The sequence below is a fragment of the Eumetopias jubatus genome, unplaced genomic scaffold (assembly GCF_037043125.1).
Source record: "Eumetopias jubatus isolate StellerSeaLion01/CBP00866 unplaced genomic scaffold, mEumJub1_p1.0 scaffold_4, whole genome shotgun sequence".
NCBI classification, from domain to species: Eukaryota; Metazoa; Chordata; class Mammalia; order Carnivora; family Otariidae; genus Eumetopias; species Eumetopias jubatus.
In genome coordinates, this window is record NW_028274810.1 from 112,494,303 (window position 1) to 112,522,163 (window position 27,861).

The 27,861-nt window shown below is 47.5% G+C and overlaps 1 protein-coding gene across 1 annotated transcript in view; it reads left to right on the plus strand.

Annotated features, from left to right (window-relative positions):
• The window catches only part of FAM135B (family with sequence similarity 135 member B), a 173,432-nt gene that overhangs the window by 33,695 nt on the left and 111,876 nt on the right, over window positions 1-27,861 (plus strand). The window contains exon 2 of the mRNA XM_028105680.1: window positions 4,397-4,476. Coding sequence (XP_027961481.1) covers window positions 4,397-4,476 — 80 coding nt within the window. The remainder of the gene's footprint in view (window positions 1-4,396; window positions 4,477-27,861) is intronic.

Here is a 27,861-nt window from a genome sequence, read left to right on the forward strand (position 1 = left end):
TAGTGGAGATGAGGATGTAACTGTCTTTGGAAGGGGCATTATTCTGCCTCCCATATCATGTAAAGGGCATAGTTTATGCCACCCTTACAGATGGAAGCCCATAAGGTAAAAAATGACTATACGTATTTATATCCCAAAAGGAGTCACGTGCAGATCAAGACAAACACGCTGGCACACTGTCTGAAGGTTTCTACTTCCTGCAACTCACTCCCCCACACCTTGCTCACCCTCCAAGGACTTGAGCTAACTGTTCCTTTCTTCATCATGTCTTTGTGAATGACCCCCGCTGGAAGAAGGTAGCTTTAAGGTGGCTAAAGGAAATCCATGTGGAAAATAATAAAGTCATGCCAGGAGATGTGCTAATATTACTTACTGAATGTGTGAATGTGGACACATCTCTTCATCTCTAGAGGGGGGGTTTTCTCATCATTAAGATGGAAATCATAGTAAGAGTATCAAAGGTTTCCTGCAGAGATCAAACGGTATCATGTATGTCCGGTAGGACACGTGGTTTATGGATTTATGACCGGGCAGCAATTTGTGTCAGATAGAAGAGAATTATTAAAGGGGTTTAAGCATTCTATTTAATCAGGGCAGAGCCCAATTTAGCCAATCTAATGGAAACTTATTTCTTTCAACATGTGCCTGTAATGCATCTGAAGTTCAAAATGATGTCTGATTCCTTGAAGTAAGACTCAGCAACATCAAGTGCTTTTAAGGAAAAAGAACTCAGACAGTGCTTTGGAATTGGTTATAAAAGGTTTTAACGAATGCAATGAAATGTGATTCCTGTGAGGTGTTGCAGGCAAAAAATTAAAAACATACATTTATCTCCGGATTAGAATGCTGGCTGCCCTTTGCTACTGGATAAGTAGTTGGATATTTCCAGCTTCTTCTCTGGGTAGCCCCTGAGATGGTGCTTTCTCTCGCAGAGGATTTATAGAGGCTGCAACAGGATTGCCTACATGGAAGTTCCTGGTCCAGACCCTGGTGAGCGGTGCTGAATAAGTCTTGTGCATAACTGTAACTGCTCCAAGCACCGCCTGATAGAAAAGTGATATATTGCCTCTGGCAAGGAGTGACCCATTTTGTGTTCAGAGAAGAAGCCATTAGAATACTAAAACTGGTGGTGGTAGTGATGGGATTTACATATCTTCCTCTGCTGATGAAATTATTGCAATGCTTGGGTCTTTTTATTAAAGAAACACCAGAAGCGGCCTCTTGTATTCGTATGCATCAGCGTTTGCCGATGATTGGCGCATGGGGAGGTGGCCTGCAAATGTGTTCCATTCTGGAGACACGGAGCTTGATTGTGAATGTGGTGGCCGCCCCTCATTGTTTCACTGTTGCTGTTAATGCTCTTGTCACTGTCACTAATTTATGAAGCAACATTTCACATTTTAAAGAGGTTTTATTAAAAATCCAAATTTCTGTCTTCCCTTGAAAACCCCAAAGATCTAGCAATACACAGTCAACCTTTCTGCACAGTGGTAATTAGTGACTGCTAAGGAGCAGTGGTCTCCTATAGACAGGGTGGGAAGCTTCCCCTGCCTCAGTCTCCCTCACACAGATAGTTGAGCTGATCTGTGATGGTGCTTCCCCCGTGGATTTCCCGGTAATAGTAAACTGCCTCTGTGTAATGAGCCATGGCTCCCCAAGGACACATAGAGTGAGGGCCTGGGAGCCTTTGGTCACAACATGTTTATCAGCTCATCAATATGTAACCTTGTTTTAGGTGTGTTTCTGTATAAGGCAGTGCCATCTATCTAGCTGTCTTTTTATGTATCTATTTATTATCTGTCTATCCATCCATTTATCCAACTATGTATCTATCATCTATCCTTCCATTTATCTATCATCTGTCTATCTATTATCTATCTATCTATCTATCTATCTATCTATCTATCTATCTACTATCTATATCATCTATCTGTCTTTGATCACTAACATTGAACTCATGGCCAGTGGCACTATGCCTCAGGTCTGAGCACAGCTCATCTAACACACTGTTGCCTCTGCTGGTGTCCTGCATTTAGGGACATGGAACAGCACTTCAGCTCTACACTAGGGGCCATTTTAATTAGCAGAGTCACCAACAAAAAGCACAAAAATACAAAAAATAAAAGGGTACTAAATAGATTGCAGAGGACATGTGTTTACAGCATAAGAACTGGAAACAGAAGGTAGTGTGGTCTTGCCTGAGCTCAGGTGAAACAGGTGCACGGGGGAGTCAGAACTTGCCCGTCTGGGAACACATCTGAGTGACCACGGAGCCCCTGAGCACCGTGTGTGAGGGTGTAGATAACACATTAGCAAGTAGGAGAATCCACATATACAGAATCCGTGAATAATGAGGGTCAACTGCATGTGATTGGCACATATTTTCTCTCACCATGTAGCCTGTCTTACAATCCTCTTAATGGCACATACTACAGAACACAAGTGTTTAGCTTTGGTGAAGTCCAGTTTATCAATTTTTCTGTATGTGGATCATTCTTTTGGTGTTAAGAACTCTTCACTTATCCCTAGATTTTAAAGCTTTCTTTTATTTTTCTTCTCGAAGGTTTAATAGTTTTACTTTTTGCATGCAGGTTTATGATCCAGTTTGAATTAATTTTTGTAGAAGGTGTGAGATCTAAGTTGAGCTTTTTGTTTGGTTTTGGTTTGGTTTGGTTTGGTTTTTGCCTATGGATATCCAGGCACTTCAGGACCATTGATTGAGAAGGCTACCTTTTCTCCACTGAATTGCTCTTGAACTTTTGTCAGAAATCCCTTGAGCATCCATGTGCTCTCGTTACTGCTGGGTGGGGGTAGAAACTCAGGCCCCCCACATGGTCTGTACTTTAAAAAGGTGGGATTCTCATCACCATTCATTAGTAGTGAAAATCTGGCTCCCTCCTCAAAGATCTTCTCTTGCCAGATGAGGAAGGTGCCTTGTTAAAGCTTGCCAGTGACATCGAGGCTCCCACTTGGCCTTTGCTGGTATGTGTGGGGGTGAGGTCACATTTTTTGTGTGTAGTGTGGCTGGAGTACAGCTACTCCTGTCTAAAAGTTTTCTATCTCATGAGGCTGCCCCTTTTCTGGTCCTTTGTCAAGAGAAAGCAGGCATTTTTGCTGGGGATTTTGTTGTGCAGCCATTAGAATTTCTGGGTGGTTGGTTTCTCTCTGGGATATACGGGGCAAAAAGAAGTGCAGAGAACTCACCACCATGTCTTTATCTGGATCTTGAGGTCCTTAAACTGTTTGCTTTCTTCTTCATCTGTAAAAATCTGTTGTTTGTTTTCCATATACTGTCTAGAGGTTTTAGTCGTATGTAGTGGGTAGGATGAGGAAAAGTATGTCTACTCCATCTTTCCCGGAAGCAGATGTCATAGGAGGTACTTTCTTTTTTTTTTTTTATCATCATTTTACAGATACAGAAACAATTCAGAGAAGTTGTGTGGTGTATTCAAAAGCACACAGCTCACAAATGATGTCACCCAAACTCCGGCTATGAATCTACCACCAGTGCCCTTTGCTCTACATCTCTTCTGCTTATCATACAACACACACGTACAACAAACACGAGCCTGTCAACAGAATCTTCTATGGGTATATTCACAGCGCAGTGTTGCCGCCAGCCATACGCTTGATGAGCCAGTGGAGACTGTTGGGTTCATGGTTCATTTTACCTCTATTTCACTTTGTTTTATTCACATCCCATTTCACAATGGGCTTGAAATCGGTGGAAGTGGAGAACAGCATGACGCCAGAAATGTTCCTGAGTGCTTGTGAGCAGAAGGGCCATTAGTGGCAAAGGCAGGGACCTGGAGAAGGTACTTCTGCACCTGTGGTGGAAGTGGACAGATAGGAAGGTCACTGATAGTGTGGGAACCTGCGCGATGTCCTGAAATGGTGGAATTTGGAAATGGGAGTGATGCATTACACATAAGGACGCAGATATATGCTGGAAGAGTGGTTGGTAGGGCCCCTAAGATTGGCAACCCAGCTGCTGTGTTTCTAAAGGAAGAGTTTGTGTTGCAACATGACAGCGACTCAGTTTATGTATGGATTTTGCACCGCGTGTTAAAGCTTCCATTTTCCCATAGAATGGACTTTCTTGACCAAACAAAAGCTATGCCCCTTGAGGTACCTGTGCCATGTGGCCAACCCATCTATCCCTTTCCCTCTCCCTGTTACCACCAACCTTGTATGTGTCTCCCATGATCTCCCTTCAACTCAACTTCCTGTGTCCATCTTGGTCCCATTCTAGCCCTCTCCCACTGTCCCTTCTTGATGCCAAATGGTTGTGCACACTGCCTAGAAACTCCCGTGGTTCCCTTTGGCCTGTACTTGTAGAAGAAGCCAACCGTAAGGAGTCTGATCTTCATCAGCCTGTCCTCTGTTCTTTCCTTAGGTATTACCAGATCCGAGTGACCTTGAAGGTGTCCTCAAGGATCCCCCACAGACTGAGCGCCTCCATCGTTGGGCAGACAGGTGAGCAGGAGGATGGCAGTGGGGTGCTTGTTGTCCACTGGTAAACCGTCCTTTATCACTACATAGCAGTGCGCAGCAGAGTGCAATGTACATAGCGACATTCAGTAAACCGCATTGAATTTTGGAAATGGAGGCCCACTCTTGGTGTAGCCATGTGTGCGCATTGTTGCAAGGGGAACCTGCCTGAAGGAAAACACACTCTCCCCGGGACAAACCTGGCTGTGACGGGTTGGCTACAGTCAAGTGAGGGAGGAAGACGATGGCAAGTGTCATCCTGTTATCAATCCCGATGATCAGCTAGTTACAAAGGACTGAATAAGTTGGCAGTTGTGGTAGAGCTTCCCAGGTACAAGGAGGACGCAGAATCAACACTCCCACCTTGGGGAGAAGGATGGACAAGGACAGCCCCGGTTCTAACTCAGAGGAGGCTGGGTATTAGTGGGCATCCAGGACTCCCAGCAGGTGTAATAGAGTGTTGCGTCCCAAAACTAGAGCTTATTGCCTAAGAAGTAAGGATAGGCATCAAGAGGAAATACTTATATTAGTACATTTGGGAGAATATCAAGAGGAAATACTTATATTAGTACATTTGGAAGAATATGGCATGAGTTCCAGTAGCACTCAGATCAGTCATACCGTATGAAGGAGAAAAACAGGGATGGAGAGGGCACCTGGGTGGCTCAGTCGGTTAAGTGTCTGCCTTCGGCTCAGGTCATGATCTCAGGATCCTGGGATTGAGCCCCGTGGTGGGCTTCCTGATCAGCAGGGAGTCTGCTTCTCTCTCTCTCCCTCTTTCCCTCCCCACCGCTCATTCTCTCTCTCTCAAATAAATAAAATCTTTAAAGACAAAACAAAAAAACCCTATAGGGATGGAAGAGAGAGAAAGCAAGGAGATAAAAAGACAGAACTATGGAAAATCTGCTTAACTTTAAAGATACAAATAGAGGTAGTAAAGATTATTATAGACATAAAAACCAGTAGAGTCGAAAGCTCTGGTCATAGCTACCCTTCAAAGAAGTCCTTTTGGAATTTCCCTGGCAATCGGGTCACTTCATTATTGGCAGTGATATTATGGTGAGTGGAACCGCATGCAATGAAATACCCGGAGACTCCGGGTGTAGACAGAGTGGTCTGCTTAGCTCCACCTGCAGGAGGCGTGGGCAGTGTGGGGCAGAGCAGGCTACTCAGATCACACAGGGCAACATCAAGGACTGCTGGTGGTTTATGGGCAGCAGGTTGATCAGAGCCTTTGGTCTAGAAGTAGCAAAACACTGGAGACCACCTGCCCCTCCTCTGACTCTGGGCAGAGTTAAGTGTCAAGTACGAGGCAAGTCACCCCATCTCCAGGGCGTCCCTTGTCTTCCACTCTGCTCCTCTCTCCGGGGAAGAAATCAGGCAACTGAGACTGGTGGGCACCCGGTCTCCTGTGTCCTGTGTGCATTCCGGAAGCCTGCGGTTCCCTGCTTGCCACTGCCTGTGTAGCGCCCCATCTCTACCCCACTTTCTGCCAGAAGAAGGTTGGTTTGATTGGCAGAGGGAGTAGGAATCCTGCCATCGCATGAACTCCTGTGTGACCCCAGGCATTGGCATTGGCAACTTGAAATTTAATTTCCTTACCTGAAAAATGAGGATAAAAACCTATCCTCTGTAGTATTCTTGTCTTAGAGATTATAAAGGAGAAGGACATTTTAAATTCGCAGAGATTATACATGTTAATTGCCAGGAGAGGAACTGGCTTAACGTCAGTATCCAGTCATTCTGACCTGTGAGTGGCCACACAGGGCTGTGGGGCTGGGTCTGTTCTCGGGGATGAGGCTGGGACCTGGAAATTGGGTGGGATCTGCACCCCAGCCCACCTGCCCACAGCCAGCCCCAGGTTCCTGATAAGGACTCTGGTCCTTCCCCGTGACTCTAGCACCTGAGGTCAGTTGGTGTCACCAGCGGAGGCTTCTCTTGGAGCTGGTGGTCCCCACCCCCCACTGTGAGGACCAGAGGGCTGCTGGACATCCAGCCACCGGCAAAGCCCGGCAAGGGGCTTGGGGAGAGGAGGACTTGCCACACAGAAACAAAGACAAATGAAATGCAGTTTGGGGGAGGAAAAAACAAAGCTTTTCTTCTTCTTTGGTCTGTTTTGACACAGGGCTAATTGGGGTACACTTGCTATATGCCCTTGGAATATACACAAGCATACTATTTAGAATGGAATGCTAACATAGAGGCCAGCAATAATTACCATAAGGATTGCTCCGTGAGTGAGCAAGAGATAGCTGTTGTGATTTCTTACTCGAAGTGATTTCCAGTTGCATTATTTTCTGTTAGATATCACTGCACTGCCAGGCACGCCAAAAACTTAGTGGTTTTAAACCATGATTTATTCTCGATGTTTTGAGTTGGCCGGCCTCATCCAGGTCATTCGTGTACTGCTTTCTGCTGAGATTTCTGCGGAGAGGATGGATCGTTGGAGATCATGACATCAGACATGTCTGATCCTTGGTTGGGGTGGCTGGACTGCTCAAGGGAACAGCTGAGCTTCTGTCTCCAGTTGGGTGGTCCAACCTTTTATATGGTGGCTCAATTCACTGAAGGGGGGCGGGTTGAGGGGAGAAAGGAGATTCTAGGTTTCTAACAGGCTGGGCTGGGAACTGGCCCAGGGTCCCTTCCCCACATTGCCTTGTTCAAGGCCAGGTGCAAGGCCAGCCCACCTTCAAGGGGAGGGGAATATACTTCACCCCTGATGAGGCGCCCTCTGCAGGTACAACAATGAAGGCAGTTTTAACAGTCGTGTTTGTATACAATTATCCAGACAGGATTTCCATCACATGCATGTAGTTCCAAGTAAGCAAAAAGAAAGAAAACCAGATGTTTAGACGATGAGGTAGGATATACTGAGAAACAATGAGAAGGAGTCAAAGCACGTGGGACCTAATGATGTCTTTGACACTTATTAGTGGAGTGGTCTTGCAGGGACAAATGATTTAATTTGGCTGTTTTGTTCCATTTATCTCTAAAACAGAAATAGAGAAAGTTTGCTGTGTCTAGAGGTGCAGAATTCAGTAGTGGTGAGAACCACAGGCTCTGAGCTTTCCAGGTTCAAATCCTACTTCCAACACTTCTCTGCTCTGTGGATTTAGAAAAGTTTTTTGATTTGATGGATGGATTGATTGATTTTTGGGTTCCTTATCTGTAAAGTGGGGCTGGTAAGAGGCACCTACCTCTGGGTTTGTGTTAAGGATTGAATGAATTATGCAAGGAAATGTCTGGAAGAGTGCCTGGCACAGAGTAAGCTCACAGTACCTGTTAGCTGGAGTAAATGTCCCTATTGTGCACATGGTGGTTATTCACTTAGCAGCTCTCTGCCCCATGCCGGTCCCTGGGACACATCGCTGGGGATGGGAGGCTGCCTTGCTGCTTTGGAGGAGCTCACAGTCCTCCAAGGGAGATGGACAAGTGTTCCACGAGTCCAGCAGAGGTGGATGTTGAGATGGGATCCCAAGTGAGGTCTGGAATTGGGAGCAGGGGTTGGCTCAGCAGGCAGAGGTAGGAAAGGATGATCTGGGCAGATGTAGCAAAATGACTGGGGCCTGAGCAGTGCAGGCATGAGCATAGGGCGGGAGAGATGTGGGGTGGCAGGGCCGAGGGGGGAAGAGAAACGGCGTGGCTAGGGGCCGAGTTGTGCTGACCAAGCACACAGACCTCCTTGCAGCCGGTTGGCCCAATGAAATGAGAGCACTTCAGAGACACAAACCCAACACAGTTCAAAGGTGAGATGTTGTCTCATAAATGAAGGGGCATAAAGAATTAGACATTTTTGTTCTCTTCTTCAACATATCCGTCCTCTGGTAGCCACATTATGTAGAGATGGTTTCAGTTAGGCAGACGATTTAGATACTGTTTCTCAAGATGTGAAACAATTGCTTGTTGAATTTTCCAGGCTCCATGTTTATGGTTGGATTCTGTAAATAAGAGGAAACGAATAATTTCCCATGTGAAATGCAACCATTACCTGCCACCATTGCATTGTCTTTTTTCAATATGTTTTTAAAAGATGACTTGGGGAAGGTTCCTTCTGGTCTGAGTGAACTGTGTATCTCATGACTGTGAGGGGTTCTGAACTCAGAAGGGACTGTCCCCCGGGCATTCTGGAAAGATCCCAGCATTACAGAACAGACATGCATGCAGTCAGCTGACTGCACAGCCTGGGTGACAGGTGTCCCATCTGCTCTTGGAACTGGGGGCAGGGCAGAGAGGGGGCTGCTTCTCTGTGCACGTGACAACACTGGCGAGTGTTTGGCCCTGGTGTCTAGTGGGAATCTAAAGTCCACAGTGTCTTGGTCATTACCAGAAATAGAAAAGTATAAATTACAGGCGATCCCGTCATGATCCACTGAGGCCAGGATAAGTCTTGGCTGCCCCATACTTTTTCAGATGCCTCTACAAACCAAAGTACTGGGACCTCAGAGGCGCAGAGATGAATTTTGGTCACTTAAAATGTGTAACGGGAAGAGAAACCAGAGTGAGAAATTTTAAAATGTGATTTGCTTGCCTCAGAGCCTTGCTTACCCTTTGTGGGTCTCCCAGAATGGTCACTTCCTCTCTCCTGAGGTCGGGGTTGCGAGTAATCGACACGTCCGTGCCTGTGAATAAGTATTACGTCTACTTAATTGTGACAATTTCCTTCCACCACGGTGGTGCTATTTCATAGATTTTGCCGTTTCTTCCTCCCTGAAGGTGTTAGAAAATGTTCCCCTGGGGTGGGGGGTGACCACTGAAGTCAGGGAGGGCAACCTCAGGCTGTTAAGAGCTGCACACAGAAAAGGCATCCGCTTGTCACGGTTCATCAAAGCCCGAGAGAAGATAGCACAGGAAGTCTACATGGAAGCACAGGAAGTATACATGGAAATGTATAAAAATTACCATGATTAGTTTTAGTACTGTTTTGAGAGGTGATTTCCATTAAGTAGAAGCATTTAAGAGTTTCATCATGTAGGGGGTGCGGGGGGGGGCATTTGTTCTTTAAATGAATCAACCTAATTTCTTTTCAGGGTCCATTAAAGTGCACCTAAATATCAAATATGCCTGTTCTCATGGAGAATACTAAGCAAGTAAAACAGCTGCGCTCCCAGGCTCTGAGTACCCACCTGGGGCCCGAGGAGAGCACTGCTCGGGGCCGTCGGAAGGAGGTCTCCGGCCAAGCCGAGACTTGAGTGATATCCTCCCCCCTGCTCAGCTCCAAGATCGGTGGTCAGCTCAGAACCACTGAAGCCCAGGTCCCTCACTTTTGACCCCCTCCCCCGGGCAGACCAGGAGTCCACTCTGCCAGCTGGCCCTGTGACACTGGGGCCAAACCCGGTATTGCTTCTCCTTTGTCCTTCAGATGGCATCTTTAAGCCTGCTTGCCCTGCAAGGCCCTCCTCTGGAAGCTGTCTTCAATCTGCTCTATCTCTGCCTCTGTTCTGGGCGTTCCTTCCACTCTGAATGCCTGTCCCTCCCTCCCTCCCTCGGGTCCAGGAGACTGGAAGAAAGGACTGACACAGCTTCTGGGAGGGAGATGTCCCACTGCATCGAAATTACCAGTTCCCCATCTGAACGTCCTCACAATTGCCTACACACACACGTACCTCCCCCATCACTGTGCTTCCATTTTAGGGTGCTCTCATCCCCTGCCACCTGTGACTTGGCTTTGGAGGACCACCCCAGGCTGCTGGGAGCACTTTGTTCAAGATGGGAATTTGCCTGAGCCTTTGAATCCCACAGTCTCTCACAGCCATCCCAAGCCCAGCCCGCACCCATGACTCTCCGTACAGGGACAGGGAAGCCCCGTGTCTTGTCTCAGGATGGGACAAGCTGAGATGTAACTCACGTTCCAGAGTCCCCTGCAGGATCACCTTTGCTGAAATGTACCCATGTCTGCCTCCCTGCCGACTCCCTGCCTTCTCCTGCCCCGTGTTCTCCATCCTGCTCTTACTGGAGCACATCCATAAGAAGTCACCAGCACGTGAGCCCTCGTCTCTGGGTCTGCTGCTTTATCAGTTCTATGCGGAAACCACTAGAAGTTGTATAGCATTAGTTGTATTATAGGAAGTAGAGTGTGAAGTTAGCCAGAGCTGAGTTCACCTGGGTTCCTTGTGACCCTGGGTCAGGAGCCTCTGTGCGTAGCACCCTCTGTGAATGGAGTAACTGTGATAGAAACAACCCTGTAGGGCTGTGTGGGGGATCAGATGACATGCATGGATACACCAGGAGCCCCCACGTGCACACACGCCAGCTCATGGCCTCCTTGCTTCAGCTGCCCACCACGTTTGGCAGGAATAATCTCCTAATCCACCCCATACTCAGTGTGCATTCCTTGGAGACACTCAGCGTCAAACCCCAGTTTCTGAAAGTTGGCTGCCTGTGAGGCCGTTGAAGCGGAGCTTGCTGGCAGACCCTGCTCTCTCGGAGCTCAGATGCAGTGGTGGGGAACCGAGGGGCTGAGTGACAGTGACAGAGAGAGCGATGAGGGCCCGGGAGGAGAGAGGGCTGGCTGCTCAGGGCTTGGGCAGCCTCCCTGGGAGGGCCGCAGTGCTCTCTTCCCAGGTCTGACTCCATCAGGCAGACCCGACCTCCAGGGGTCCTGGCTTCTGGCCTGGGGTCGTCGGAGCAACTCTCTTTGTGTTCAGAGAGCAGGGAGAGCCCCCCAGCAGGTCGTCAGGGCCTCAGCCCACCCGGCGTCGGCATACCTGCCCTGCTATTCCCCCAAAAGGGAGTAAGGCTCCTCCCCCAGGAGCCTGCACCTGGTGGGGGCACCTGGCACCTGGCGAGCGTGATTTAGGGACGGGCACCCACAGAGAAAGGTGTGGGTGAGTGAGGGACCCCTGATGCATATGGCAGAGACAACGGGACACAGGCTTGAGAGCGGCCTTCCTTGCAGGTCGGGGAGAACAGCGTCGGTCTCTAGGGCACGCACACGCACGCACGCACGCACGCACGCTGCGGACCAGCCAGCTGTGTCCCACTCACACGGGAGAACTAGAGTCTCTGTAAAATGGGAGTCATCCTCCCCCTCCCCCTCCTTTCTTCATGGAATCATGAGAATTGAAAATGTTAATATTGTGAAAGGGAGATTGACATCCTAAGCCTTCAGTACATTCTGGCTGTGTTTAGTTTTATTGAAGAAGCCACAGTCAGCAGACATGGGTGTAATTTATATGGACTGGAACTAGGCCTGATGGGTTTTTGCTTGTTCTGTTAATGCTCCTTGAGTGTCTGCTGTGTGCCCTGCACTGTTTCCGGAGCTCTCCGAACTCCCAGAGGCCCCCCCCACAGATGTTGTCTTCCCTGGTGAACTCCCCATCACTGGATGTTCCAAGCCTGGGTTTCCAGGTTTGAGACCCTGGCACTGAAGAGGAATATTACAAGATAGTGTATACGGACTCCTAGTCCTTCTGGTGTTACGAAAATGAAGTTGCTATTTATTGTATTTTTTTTGTGTGTGTGGATATTTAGGGATGTAAGTGAATCCTGCATGTGCAAACGATGCTTACAGCCCTGGCACCATGTGGCTTTATTCCGTTCTAGCTTCTCGGTGCCTATCAGTGTGTCTGGAACATAGTTGGTGTTCCCTGTACATTTACTGAATTGATGAAGGAAAGACCAGGGGATGGAACTTGGGCCAAAGAAAGAAAGAAAAGAAGCTGAATTCCACTCAATTAGAAAAAACAAAAACAGAAACATAGTGAGCTCAGTGATAATAGGGAGGGAGTATCTCAATGGAAAAGTATGCTGTTTCTGGTTCTCAACTAATAGTCAATAAGCTGTTGTTGTTGTTGTTTTTTAAAAGATGATGATTTGGAAAACAGCAAAGTGTCCAAGAGGCAAGACAACCTCTTTCTGATTTGGCTAAATGATCTCTGAGAGTCTAAGAATGAACCAAGGTGTGTGGAGTTGGGAGCATCCGTGTGGGAGATGTCTGGGAGGGGACGGACCCATCAGGCCTCCAAGTGTGGGGACCACACCCTGCAGGATCCCTGAGGGATCCAGTTTCTAAATCCTCACTCTTCACCCCTCCTAAGTCAGCTCTAAAAGTGAGATGAGATAGGGAGCAGATAGAGTACTGAAGAGGAAATTGATGTGGGGACACACAAGATGAACTTGGTGCTCTGTGCGAACCTTGAAATTCTGTAATTGTAGCTATTAAGTTGATCCTAATGGCAGATAATCGGATGGTTTTATCTTCCCTGCTCAGTGACTTACAGCTACATGAAGAAATTCCAAAGTCTTAATGCCTTAACGTAAAGGACCTCTTCCCTGAGGATAGACCTGCGTGGCAGAGGGTCCTCATAACTGATCTGCCTGCAGGTGCATTTTCATCCAGGGCTGATGAGAAAAGTATAATCATGCAAAGAAGTATTTGTTTCTGAGCTAGCCAAGGTGGTTGAGCAGATGAAATAGTAACTGCCAGAAGCAGCAGAGAGCCTGTCTCTGTGTGCTCCAGACTCTCCCAGACATGCTCCCTGGCCGGATCCGGGGTCCTCTCTCTCCACCGTGAGGAACAATCAACTTTGTCCTGGCCAGTATTTCCTCAGTGAAAATGAGGGAGTCTGTGCCCCCATGACATGTGGGTTTTTTTTTTTTAATCCAAGGGATCAGGGATGAGTATATCAGAACCCCTAGAATAGAGGGAGGGAGGGGGAGCATTCTCAAGACCAGATTCCTGCTGAGGGAGATTCTGCACCCCCCACCCTGGGTCCTGGGAGCTACTTCAGAACCTCCATCCACCCGGCCCCGGGTACTCTGACTTTTGGTGACCCCACTCCACTTTCTAGGAGACGTTGAAATGTACCAATTTCCCACACTGAATACACATTTTTTTCTGTAAAATTGTTTTTATTTTATTATTTTTTATTTAGAGAGAGAGAGCACGCACGTGTGTGTGCACAAGTTGGGGGAAGGGGGAGGGGCTGAAGGAGAGGGAGAGAGAATCCCAAGGAGGCTCCACACTCAGCGTGGAGCCTGACTTGGGGCTCGATCTCATAACCTTGAGATCATGACCTGAGCTGAAATCAGGAGTCAGACACTTAATTGACTGAGCCACCCAGGTGCCCCTAAAATGCATTTTTAAAATTAATTAGCTCCAAATAACTATTTGTGAACAGTTGTTATTTTTCTGCATACTCAGGAAATGTTGCAAAGTAAGACAGTCTACCTACAAGATCTTTGCAAAAGCAGTGTAACATTTATAAAGACTAAATGTGAGCAATATATTATTTCAAGGAAATTTAATGAAGTATTTATTAATTTGACCTTGCAGCATTATGTTTATATCTCAAATCCCGTTCTTTTGCTTTAACCTCAATCATTTAGGCCCTTGGGCAGCTTGGAGACTCCAGGCATCCTGACAATGGTAGCCAAGCCATAAAGCAGGCCATGCTGATGGGCCTGTGTCCTACATACGGGCACAGTCCATAATTACTGGACAAGTTGAATCAGTGGCCATTTCAATAATAAAAATGTGAAATTTTCCATTTCCACATTTATTTTAAGAACTAAGTTTCATCCATGCCAATAGGACAAATTGGGCCTTGTGCCAGAGACAGAATGGTCAGGTTCTAAGGGGCTTTGAAGGCAGAGAAAGCTGGATTCACATCTTGGCTAAATCTCTTATGGGCTTTGTGCCTTCAGGCAAGTCACTTGATCTTCCTGAATTTCAGGTCTTTTATCTGTAGGATGAGGATCATAATTTGTACCTCACAGCACGCTTAAAGGCTGAAATTGGCCTTTCCCACAGTGTGGTGTTAACACCGATATTGGTTAGTAATTGTATGGGATTGTGACTGACGCAGACATGACATATCGGGGCTTAAGCCAGATAAAAGATGGTTTTTCACTCACATTAAACTCCAGATGTGGGCAGACCACATTGGCATGGTGCCATCACGTGGTGGCTGTCTTTCTGCTGCTTCATCTTGACGAGCAGCCTCCACTATCGAGACCCCCTTAGGGTCCAGGCTGACTTCCGAAGCTTTGGCCGTGGCATGTGAGCCACAGGCTGGGGAAGGCAGAGAGGAAAAGCAGAGTGAGGGTGTGCAGTCCCTTCCTTTCCCTGGGGGGAGCCATGGGGGGGGGCGTGTGATGTTCCTACATCTCATTTACTATTTATTTATCTGGCCACACCTGAGAAACAGAGACGCCGAGAAGAGCAGCCTTTGAAATGGGCACCATTCCAGGTTTGTCTCTGGGAAAGAAGAGCCTTTGATTCGTCCTCTGCGCCTCTCAGCCTTTGCCCTGAGACCACTGGGAAGAATCAGGATGAATTTAGCAGACCCATGAGATAATGCTCCTGAATAGTAATTCCTATGGAAAACTTTCTTCATTTTCAATTTTCTTTCGAGACTGTGTTTAATTCAAGAAAAAAATGTGTTTTAGGATAATAAGCCTTTGCTAATCTTCCCTTTTTTTAGCAAGGAGAGCAGGGGCAGGATCAACTCCATTACCTGTATCTGGTTAGACTTTAATGACACTGATCTGTTTTTCCAAACAAGGAAAGACACACTGCAAAATCAATGTATGCGTTTATTTGGGGTCTTAGGGATTGCAATCTAGGAGACAGAGACAGCCGAAATTGGGTGTGCTTCATGCCTCAGGCAGGAGGCAGGGTTTTGAAGGCAGAAAGACTCAAGCTTCCATAAAGTGTTTGAAAGACTTATGTTTGGTGCTGACAGCATTTAAACTGACTTTCTGATACGTGATTGGCTGTTTAGTTAACAGTATCGTAGTGTCTCTGTTTCAGTCTAAAGTGTGAGGATGTTTTCCAGGATGTGTTACCCTTGTTGCTCGGTCCAGAGCACCAGGATGTTTTCCAGGACGGAGCTAAGCTGCGGTTGTCCAAAGTCAAAATTCCATTTTCCACATGGTGTGGACGTGCCTGGGTTCTGCCTCCACCCCACTGTAAACAGACACCCCAAGCCATACTTACTCCATTGTGAATCTTTCATTGTTCCACAAATCTCTCCTATGTATGGAAAGCAAGAACAGCTTCGTTTTTATTTAAGAGAATGATGCCAATTCCCCTTTAAGTTAAATTTTAAAAGCAGAACAGATTATTGCAAACAAATATTAAATAATTCTTAATCTCAGGAAACAAACTGAGGGTTGCTGGAGTGGTGGGGGGTGGGAGGGATGGGGTGGCTGGGTGATAGACATTGGGGAGGGTATGTGCTACGGTGAGTGCTGTGAATGGTGTAAGACTGTTGAATCACAGATCTGTACCTCTGAAACAAATACTACATTATATGTTAAAAAAAAAGAAGGTAGCAGGAGGGGAAGAATGAAGGGGAGAAAATTGGAGGGGGAGAGGAATCATGAGAGACTATGGACTCTGAGAAACAAACTGAGGGTTCTAGAGGGGAGGGGTGGGGGGATGGGTTAGCCTGGTGATGGGTATTAAAGAGGGCACGTACTGAATGGAGCACTGTTCTTATACGCAAACAATGAATCATGGAACACTGCATCAAAATGTAATGTAATGTATGGTGATTAACATAACATAAAAAAAAAAGAAGTAATGTCAGTAGAGGTAGTCTGGGGATATAGTAAAAATCATCCACGTTTTATATAAATGACTGGAGTTGGGTAATTGGATACATTAAATCCATTGGTAGACATGAAGCTCCCAGCTCAGTGTCTGAAGAGTTACGTTGTACTGTGAGCCACTTCTATTTCTTGAAAGAACAAGATTCAAAGGTACTCTTTATAGAGTGCCTCTGATTCATTGCCCTATTTATGTGTACTCAGTAAAAAAATTAGGAAAATATTACTTAAGACAATGGTACAGAGCAAAATTCTCCCACAGAGGCTGACAATTTGAACTAGATACATTTTAAACCAGAGCAGGGCTGTCCTGGAGAGTGGGGTTACTAGATCAGGAATTCCCACAAATTGGCTTTCAGTGCATCTGTCCAATACGTTCCTTCTCCAGAGTTAAGAGGATGGGATTTATGTTCAAATTTTTCTTATGCAGGAAAATTAACAGAAAATGCTCCTCTTTTTCTCACATCTATATTGTATTGGGGCAGTTGCAGAAACCACATTTCCCATTTTGTCTTGTTAGCTAATTGGGACTATCTTAAGGGAGAAGCCAGGAGGAATGTGCTGCCTCTCAAGTCTGCTTTTACTCGGAATGCTCTTGAAGGAAGAGCCTGAGAGTCTTGTTCTGTTTTTCGACATTGCTTTTTCCCCCCGCCTTTTTGGTAATAGTACATCCACTTTAGGCAGGCAGTAGGTTGTAAAGACTTGACTTCGCTGGACCCAGCACGTACATATTCTCGGGGGAACGTTGAAACCTCCATGCACAGAGCCACCAGCCACTGGTTCCTTGTATGCGCGATGCAGTGGTCTCTCACCAGCACTCCCGAGGGTCAGTGCACCACTGCCAAAGGCTGACCTTTATAACCCGCTCACGGAAGCCAGAGGACTGTTTTTTTACTTGTGGATAATTCAGATGGTGTTGGTTCCCTGCTCAGAATCCACAGATGATGATGATGAGGGTGGTGGGGACAGTGGAGAGCAGCAGTGGTGGCTAATGCTTTATGTAATGCTTGATAGGCACCTGGCGCTGTTCCCTCCCACTCTTTGAAAATACTTCTTCATAGCAACTCTAGAGGGGGGGTACTGTTATCATGCCCATTTTCCAGTTGAAGATACTGACGGACACCCCTGGGAAGGGTAAGGTTGGGATCCCGTCCTAGCCAATCAGTCTGGCTCTTAACCTACGACATTGTATTGCTTCTTGTAGATCTTGGAGTAAAATACAAACTCATGGGCAGGTGCTGGTTGGCGCCTTATGATCTGATCCAGGACTTGCCCCTCCCCCTCATCTTCTGCCCCTCCGCCCCATCCGTCTTACTTTTCCTTGGACACATCATGCCCATTCCCAGCTCAGAGCTCCTGGGCTTGGGGATCCCTCCACCTGGAGCCTGGTTCGCTGTGTCAGGTATTGGCTTGATGGCACGTCCTCAGAGAGAACTCTTGCCTTAGGTTTCTAAACAGATTTCCCACTGTCACTCAGATCCCTACTCTGCTTTAGTTTTCTTCAGACAACTTCAGCTGATTTTATCTTATCCTCATTTATGGTCTGTGTCTCCTCTAAGATGTAATAGTCATGCCCCCTTTTGGTAAATCATTACCAAGTGCCTTCTATGTGCCAGGAAATAGAATATTTTAAACATTTTGTGTATGGGAATGTACTTAACTCATTACACCTCCTGCAGGTGATGGACCCCTTTTTGCAGAAGAGGAAATTTAGGCTTGTAGAAGCTCATGGACTTTCTCACGGTCCTCCAGACACTAAGTCATGGAGCCAGGATGCGAACCCAGTGAGTCCGGCAGGTCTGTGTGGCCCCTCCTGCACCCGCAGTGCTGAGAACAGGACCTGTAACAAGCAACAGCTGAAGGAAAACATAAGCTATGTTGAGAAATGGCCCTGCCACCCAGCAGGTCCAGTAAGAGGGACCTGCACCTCAGCCTGAATCCCTCCCCTGCCCTCACCTCCACACTGAATCAGAGTTCAAGTCCCATCAGTTGGGACTTTCTCCTCCTTAGTTCTCTTGGGGCCTCTCCATGTCTCCTGATGTAGCTATGGCTCAGCCTCCTCACTGACCCGGCCCCCCGTATGCCCCCAGTGTCCCAGTCATTCACAGAGTAGTGACAGAGCAGGCCTGCAGGGGCTGCCCAGCCCATGTTCCGTGGATGGGCTTAAACGGCATTGCATATGCCATCCCAATTCTACTATTTAAATATGTTAAACTTCCATAAAAGAGGCAGTGAATGAAATGTTTGTATTATGATCTCAGTCTCTTCCAGTCTCTCTGGGTTTGAATCCTGGTTCCACCTCTTTGAAACCGTGAAACAAGTGCTTGGTGCCTCAGTTTCTCTGTCCGGAACTGAGAGCAGGGCAGAACCTCCCCCAGAGGGTCACCTCAAAGATTCAGTTCGGTAACGGGATTCCCCAGGAGTGTGCTCAAATGTCAGCCGCTGTCTTCCTCCTCGTCACCATCATCAACCCATGCTGGACTTGCTTCTCTCGCTGGCTGTCTTTGAGCCGTGCATCACTGTGGGAGCGGCAGGTGCACACATTCGATCCCATTCCGTGGCCCCCACACTCAAGGGGGCCCCGACGCCAGGCCCAGATGCCGCGGCTGCTCAGCACAGATTGGCGCTGCAATGTGACAACAGACGGCAGCCCAGGTCATGATTATATTGTATCCTGTGCAATGTCAGCACTTCCTTTGAGTTTCCCTTGCTTTGTATTTGACTTTAATATTCATGAGGAAGAGCGTGAGCATTTGTTAGCTGTAATTAGAGATAGAACTTTCCAACAGAAATCGATGACAAACCTTTGTTTTCCAATCACTTTCAGGACTCTTGAAATATCAAGGCAGATAGTGATCTTGGGAGTTAAAATGAAAAACAGAACCAAAACCAGTGTTGGGGGATAGGCACGGGAGCAATCAGGCATCTATCACACCAACGCTTATAAACAGTAATTATTGTAAATGTTAAATATACCGTATCTTATGCAATCAGGGGAAAAAGCAGAGCTTACCTGTGCCTCCTTAGCTGCTGATTTCAAGCTTGCGTGTCAAGCAGGATGGCTTCTTGGTTTCATTTTCTTGCACAAATGTTATACGTTTGCAATATATGAACTAAATGACATTAATAAAACCATGCTTCCATGTTTTACAGATTCGATTTCAATATAAGATTGAGTTGGGAGGGAGGAGTAGGGACTCCATCGCCTAAAAATAATTCAGTATGACCGTGTGCACAAATGCCCGAGCACAGGGAAGTCCAAGCTGGCTCCAGGGATGATCTGAGCCGTGGTTAATTCATGCGGAGCCACCAGGAAACAGCCAGAGGTTAAAGCCAGCGGTGCAGACAAGGTTACACATGGAGGCTTCTGGGGCTGGGTGGACGTCCGGGGGCGGGGCAGGGTGTGCAAATGAAAAGAAGCTCATGAAGAGGCTCAAGGAGGAACTGAGGGAAAGAGACCAGGGAGGGACTGGAATTCAGAGAGGAGGTCTCAGTTTCAGGGCCAGAGTTAGAGAGAGGTTTCTGATAGGGAGTGGGAAGCATCCGTTAGCAGTAAATTTCTAAGTTTTGGCTTCAGAGTCTTGGAAGTCAAACTTTCCAAGTCATCCCCTGACAGGTGCCATGGCTTAGCCTGGACCAATTCCCTGCTCTTTCTCTGACCCCCACCCCACGTGCTTATCCCACCTCCGTGTTTCCCTGGTGAGGTCCTCCTGGATCATCAAATTCCCCAGCCCTGTTTCCTCTTCCCACTTCCACAGAGCCTTTTATCCTCCAGGCAGGAGTAATCTCGCCTCTTAAAATCTTTTCCTAATGTTTTAGCTGAACATCCCGTATGATTCTTACTGTTTCTGACCACGTAGCACGTGGATTAACACTCCCTCGAATGTGCTGGCCCTAGAATATAGGACATTTGCATGTATCTCCCTCTGTCTCTCCTGCCCTGCACCCCTTCACTACCACTCTGTCTTCACAACTTTGCCCACAGGCCACATGCTCCCCGGAAGTCTCCCCTGGCCTGGCTGAGTGCCAGGTGCCTCTGCTCTGGGGCATCCATCGCTGCCATTATGTATTTGCGTGAAAATACCTGGCTCTTCCTTTGGTCCCTGCAGCTTCAAGCTCAGTGAAGGCAGGAAGCATGTGCTCCTGTATATTCTCAGCACATGACCCGTCACCCAGTGGTTTCCTTCAGGGCCAGTAGCCTTGTTCTATAGATAAGAGGACTTGTCTCCTCTATAAAGTAGTAGCTCCCAGGAGTCAATGTCAAAGTCACCATGGGAACACGCATGCGGGTTCTCAGACCGGTACCCTTCTTAACAGGCTAGACTGTCCCTCTCACCTAGGAACGCTGTCTGAGAAGTCCATCCCTTGGGAACCTTTACTGCATTGGGTGCCCATCCTCCTTGGGCTTCTGCATTTGAGGGACCGAAGCCAAGGGATTACTAACCAAAGGAATGAAGCAGCAATGGTGGAGTTTTAGAGTTGAATCAGGAGTGTGTGAGGACCTATCATGGTCTAACTCTTCTTTCTGGTTAGTTTGCATTCATTGAGAAAAGATTCTGAAGATCATCGCCTTGAAGTCTTTGAAGTAGGAGCCAGAAGAAATTGGAAATGGGAATTAATTGGGAAATTCAACACTGCTTTAGGGCCAAAAGGGACTTTAAAGATGCCGTGGAAACCTTGCAGACCTGGAGTCATTAAATGGATTGGCCAAGGTTACTGGTCAGTGGAAAAGCTGGAATTTTAAATTCAGGAACTTGAGATCTAATGGATATTTTCTCCTTCGACAAAATTTTTGTTCCAATATGAGAAAGGCCCTCATTTGCCATTTGAATAGTGAGGAATTCATTTAAGATTCCTGAGTTTTAATTTCCTGTGGGGAAGAAGAGGCCATGTTTTGTTGTTCAACCAAATGGATCAAGCGCCATGAAGCTCCTAGCATAGCACATGGCACTGTCAGGGAAGATGACTCCTTGGATTCCATTCCCCCTTTTCTACCAACAGAACTCTACTTTTCCTAGGAAAACGTTTTCTCAGCCATGGTGCTTATTGATTTAATTCCCACCTACAGGTCTGGCTCTGATGAGCTTACACCAATCAACATATCCCTTGGTCCTGATCCAGGGAGGGACCTCTCTTCTCTCTCTCTTCTTCTAGATATTGGGCTGCAGAGATACTGAATTTTGATACTGCTGTGTCCATTTTTCTATGATAGAATCTTGGGCTGTTTACACAATGATTGGGAAGGGAACTAGAGAAAGGGAAAGCCAAAAGAACATCAGGGTTTTGGGTTTCATCCCTGAGCCATAGAATTAAGCCATCCTTGAAGCTAGAACTGCCATTGGGTTATGATTTGAGTTTTCTTTCTTGTTGAAAACAGTGTGAGTTTAACTTTATGGCCCTTGAAACAGATTTCTCAGGAGATATTTAATAAGTAAGAATTTTTTTAACTTCCCCTTATTTTAAAGTAAGTGTCTTTGAAGACTGCGGAGGAGGCTGCATGATGTTTTGGGGTCCACCGTACTTTAAGGACCCTGATTGAAGGGTTAGAAGGACCTGCTGGATGTCCTTCAAGCTGAATTTTTTTTAAGAGGACTCTGAAGTTGCAGATGTAACCTTAGCACTTTTTACCAAACCAGCCTTTCCCACCTCCCCGGAGGCCCGGCCAGGGGGCTTTGTAGGAGTCCTTGATCCACAGCCACGCGGCCGACTCTTCTTCCAGCCTGAGTTGTAGCTGTGAGCACGTGGGGCTTTCTACGTCTCTGCCCTGCCCTTGTCTCATTAGGGAGGTGGATTCTTGGGGTGGGTTTCTCCTAATGGCAAAACGCATGCATGTTCATTGAGAATATATTTAAAACCAAAAGTGCAGGAACACAAAGAACCCCATAATGCCACCGTCTAGGTATCCCATAAGCATAGCGTTTGGTGAGTTATCTGTTCAAATTGTTTTCTTTCCCTCTTTTTTCCCATCACCTCTTTCCCCTTTTCTCTCTCTGCTCTTTCCATGTTTCTTTCTAAACTCCTCTCTTTCTGATCTCTCCTGTATATATATGTAAACAAAATTGAGATGGTTCCACAGCTTGTGTCTTTTATTTCTGTTTATTTCAAGTGTTGGCATTTCATTAATTAGGCCAGGAGCTACATCTTTTTACTGCCTTCCCAATTTTCCATGTATTGGATCTCGGGTGACTTGTTTAACCTCTCCGTGAGATTGCGTGGTCTGATCACAGTGTCGTTTCTTTATAAATGATGACGTGATGAACATTCTATGCCCGAGTTCGGCCAGTGTCTTTGTTGGCTTAGAAATGTCTTACAAGAGCCAAGCGCCTAGTTACGTTAATGAGCGTGCATATAGATGACCTTTTAAGGTCCCAACCTTTCAAGAAGACTTGCTAGTCTCCCAGTTTAAATATAGCTACCTTGATCCAGCCACTTTTTAGCCAACTTGTTTGTTCAGATTCAGGCTAATATCAGCTGGCTCTGCATGGGGCATTTTATGGAAAGTTCTACATACAGCCGATAGTTGATACATTTTGCAGATCACAAGAGTATATAGTGGGTACGGAGGTGCAGAGAGGGCCTGCCACCTGTCACAGGCAGTAGTGGATAATGGGATGGAGGCAGCCGAGTGAGTTTGCACCTTGGCCAAACCCCAGGGGTGGTGCACATTTGCTCCTCCTGCCTTGATTTTGGACTCCATGAGGACAAAGGTTGGTAGGGTCTTAGGTCACGTTCCCTCTGTCAGCCTCAACTTTCCCTGCCATAAAATGGGAGAGCTAACAAGCAGTGTTCATGGTATTGCTGAAAGAGTTAAGTGAGGGATGGAAACAATGAGATGAGGAGCGGTAGCCTAACGAGTGGCTCATGTCCTTCCACAATAAAGGCACTACCTGTTTCCTTGTCTGGATCTTGCTGTAAGACTTTTTGATCAGTCATTCCTTAGCTCCAACCGAAGCAGAGCAGTTGCCAAAGAGGAGGAGAGAGAGCCATGTGGAGCGCAGGATGCTGGCTGAGCACACACAGCCCCTCCTTTCCCTATCAGAAACTGGTGTGACCGGTCCACAGTGGCCAAAGATTGGAGACAAATGAGAGTCATAGAAAGCACAATTTTGCAGTTTTGAATTTTGCAACAGGACGAGCCCTCCCAACCTCGCAGGTGCTGTTTCTGTGGCAGAGCAAAGATGCAAACCAGTACCCAAGACTGCATTCCGCCTCCACCGTGTGCCCCGTGACCTTGGACATGTTGTGTAGGCTCCCCGTCTCAGTTGATGCTTCCATATGATGGTGCTCATGGATACACTGCACACGGCTGTGAGGACGGGGTAAAATAGCAAGCACCCCAAAAGTGCCCGGTGCACAGTACATTTCATTAACTGTGCAATCTCTAGAGCAGGGCGGATGGAGCAGAAAGGGTCTAAGCAGAGGCCCTGGGGGGAGGGGGAGGGGAGGATGAGTTGTGCCCCTGACCACATTCTCTAACACCCAAGGTACTTAGAGGGTGGAGGTAGCCAAAGGATGGCACCTTGCTCCACAGCTCGGGCCGTTTGAGAAATGGCAGCTTTGCATCCTCACCCTACCTGAGCCTGGGTCATGATTAGAGCAGATGCATGGATGGACCCCGGAACAGGGGGTGGCAAGCCAACTGTAGGGAAGGGATATCTAAGCTCCTCAGAGAATATAAATTATGGCAAATTTACTGCATTAAATTAAAATAGCAAATCTTGTGTAGAGGATTAGATATTCCATAAATGCCTTCTGGTGCAATACAAGAAGATCATGGATCAACCATAGCAAACTTCTGCATAGAATGTATTGCCTAGACTACAAAAAAGTAAGAACCCCCCCCCCAAGGAGTGGAGGGAGGATGGGCAAGAGAGACACCAGCAACATAAAAACAGAGCAATAAGCGGGGGCATCTCTGAGGGCAAATGCTGGTATCGGTCCAGACCAGGAGCCTCAGGTGTGGGCCTCCCCGCTCAGCCCCGGGAACATTAGCAGAGGAAAGGAAGGGTAGAAAAGTCCCAGTTAGTGCAACCCCAAGACACTCATTAGGCGTAGATGTGATTCCGTTCTGCAGGAGAGCATCCTCCATTCATGTCCTCAGGATTTTCACAGATCCCATTCCACCAAATACAAACACTCAGAAAAAAAAATTCCAAACCCACAAATGCACCTTGTATTCCGGGCTCCATCCCTGTGTTTCCCTTCTGTGACATCCTGCGTCTCCTGAACCATGTAGGCCAGTGGGGTTCCCGTGAGCTTCTGTCCACAGAAGCCACTGGTGGAAAACGGGAAGTCAGGAAGGAGGGAGAACGCCGCCTCCTTTTCCCCAGCATCTCTGGTGGGGCCCCTGGCAGCTGTAGCAGCAGGGGCAGACTGAGCAGGGCCCCCAAAGCCTCAGCAGTGTTTGCACAGCATCCTTGCTTCCCGCTCTGGGTCAGCAGCGAGTTCCCAGCAGCCCTGGTTAGCTGGAAGTATCTGCAGGTGAGCAGCGGCAAGTTGGAGCTCCAGGGACAGGAGTGGCTTCCAGAATCCCCGTGAGCACCGACAGCCCCTCCCTCTGGGCATTCCCAGCCCCTCTAGTACCTCGGTGTCCAAATCCCTGCACTGGGTCCCTTTCTGCTCAAAAGATCTGGCGCCCTTTCTGCCTTCCTGAGTGGATACAGCTACAGTGGGGGAGTAAGCTACTGGAAGCGAACATCAACAGAGACAGTTGACAACAGGACCAAGCTGGATCTGCCAAACCAAATCTGAGTATCTTAAGTAGGGCCTTTTCCCTTGAAATTAGGAGAAAAACTAAAAAGCCCACAAGTTAGAGGTAAGTGTGTTGGATATGTTGAGACCATTGAGGTCTCTTGCAAAGGAAACCAAATGCAGGCATTTACTGCTCTTCAGAGACCAACGGCATCCAGGGTAAGGTGCCACGTGAAGCTTCCCTGGGTTGTTTCTCTGCAGATTGAAATCCCACTCACCACCCACCCCATGTGATTGTGCATCCCCCCAGTTCAGAATAACACTTGTTGTGGCCCTAACAGATGCCTTAGATGGTGCCTTTACTTTCTTACCTGCATCTCCCCCACCAGGGGTGGATGGATTCTGAATCCAGCACACCCCCATGGCTCACGAGGAGCTCAGCCGTGCTTCATGACGGGGTCTCTGGTGTAAGCTTCTGGGGTATTCTGTTGATCCCTCCCTCCTGGAGAAGCAGTGCAGCCTTTTTAAACTCTTGTTTTAAAGCTCCAGACATGATGTAACTTCTTTATAAAGTGTCCAGGCTGCACTTCTGGCCTGGTGTGTGTGACCTCGGGCCATCTCAGCTTCCCATGCGTGCTGCCCCCCCCCCCCCGCAGTGCTCCTGACAATCTCTCACATCGCCAGCTGACTGCTGGGGCTAGTGGCGCCCTGCCCCCCTTGAGTTAATTGGATGTTTCATGATCATTAAATGAAATGAAGAGAAAAATGTTGGCTAGCACTTGGAGAAGCTCCCAGGATGCTTGAGATGGAACAAGGATTCCAAAAGCAGGTGAGTGAACAGAGCTGTTAGGCTGACAGGCTGCAGATGAGTCCAGTACCGAGGGGGGTTAGCCAAAGTGTACTGGGATGACTCTGGAGAATAAGGTGTCCCTGTCCCTGCCCTGGGAAGACATGACAGAGGTGGGCACAGTGCTGGGGAAGGTCCAGAGCCAAGGGTGCAAACCTGAGCAGAGCTTAGGAACTATATATTGAATGAGTAGAAGTATGATTCACTCATCACTCCGTCGACCCATTCATCTGCAGGTGCATTCTTCAAGGGCTCTGAGGGGAAAGTGCAAAGGTAGAAAATGAGAAGAAAACCTTCCATTATCCAAGGCTTGTGATTCCCTTTAGGTGGGGGTTTCATGGTGATTACGAACTGATTTCTCCTGATTGTGGAGGCTTGGCGAACAGTGTGCAAGAATCTTCCTCCTTTGAGGAGTGATGCTCTGAGATTTGACTGACAGTTGAAAAGGCTCTAATGCTGCTGGCTGAGCTGAGGGTGTATTTAAAGGGAGGGAGGGAGAGAGAGAAAGGAAGAAAGAGGTTTTCATCCACAAAGGACCTGGACATGTGCCCAAGGAAATGAGGATTCAAGTTGACGGTGGGTAATGAGAGGCTCAGCAGGAAGGTGCTGGGATGGTAAGCGAGCAAATGCAGGTATGACTTCATAAAGCCTCAGTAGGTCAGGAGGACCCCTGTTGCAGGTAGACTTCCAGCCTGCAGAGGCAAGCCCCACACCAGAAAGGAAACCTGTCTTTACTGCAGACCCACAGTGTGACAGCACCTTCCAGGCTCCGCAGGGTGAAGAATCTTAGACACATATCCTAGAAAAGGTTTCCGGGGGACTTTGTCATCTGGTGCTGTGTTTTCGAAAAATTTCCTGTTTTTGTTTGCTTCTGTCACAAAAAATATTTTGATTACCACCGTGGCCCTGGCCTCGTGGCTTCCCAGTACCGGCCAGTACCGGCCCTCCTGCCTACATGGTATCGGCTCCCCCCACAGCCTGTTTGCCTGCCAAGTTCCAGCCCCGGTGGCTTCTTGCAACCCCCCACAGCCCCTGCTTGCAACCCCCCACAGCCCCTGCTGTCTCTCCTCTGCCTGTTTTAACATGATCTTTCCCCTCCATGTGGTCTTTTCTCCCTTGCCCTTCCCTCTGCTTCTCCCACCTTCTTTTACTGGAGATCCTTCTGGTGTTATAACAACCTGCAGACTTACCCCCCCCCCCCCCGCCACACACCCCGGACATCGCCAGTGTCACACCTATGATGTGCCTCCTTTCTCCCTTTCTCCACTCTTGTATAGTGCGAATTACTCGCCAGCCATTATGAGCTCCCCCAGGCTGGGGTCTTGCTCCCGGCCATATTCTCCTGCAGAATGAAGTAGGCACTCAGTAACAATGTATTTAATGCTTGCATGAACAGACTTGATTTGTTTTCCTCAAGAGTGCACAGCCATGGTAGGAGGGAGCAATGGAGGAATCCGCATGGATTGGCCATTCCATTCATTTGCCGCATAAAGACTACAGCTATGTTACTTCAATGTTTATACTGTTAACTTTGTTACATAAGTGACCTCCTTGAACATATTACAAAGAAGGCTAAAGTTATCTTTGCTATGGAAAGGCAAGACCCCGCCCCTTCCCAAAGAAAGCATTGCTGATTTGTTGGTATATATTCTCCTTCTTTTTTTCATGCTCTACGCACCACCAGGTAACATGTAGATGCTGGGTCTTCTTACCTTTACACAATCTGTTCACATACCCTGTTGGGGGCCGTGGTGTGCTGAGGTCTTGCACCAGCTCCCGAGAGCCGGCTGTGCTCCTCTCTTCCCGGGTTTTGAGACTTCACCAAGGTAGCTTAAAACTGGCCATGGGTGGGACTGGTTGCAGCAGAAAACCCGCAAACCCCACAAGCCTGGTGTGTTTGGAAAGTCACTTCTTAACCCATGTACCAGCATGCTACTATCTGGGGGGTCTTTGTTAAATCAAGAGGACTCGTAAACATTTGTGTGCATGCCTCCTTGTGCAAATGTGTGGAGAGCTTCTCTAGGGGAGAAAACAAGAAGCTCCACCACTAAATCAGTCTCAGGGTGCACAGATTTAATTTTTTTTTTTTTTTTTTTACCAATGACTGCCAAAACTGCATCTAACGGTGCCAATTTAAACTCCCAGCCACAGTTTATGAGGCTATTTCTCCCCACACATCTAGAGGGATAGCATCTAGTATCATGTTTTCTTTCCTCTGCATTTCCCTGAGGTTGACCCATCTTTTCATGTAGCCATTAGTCCTTTTTATTTCCCCTAAT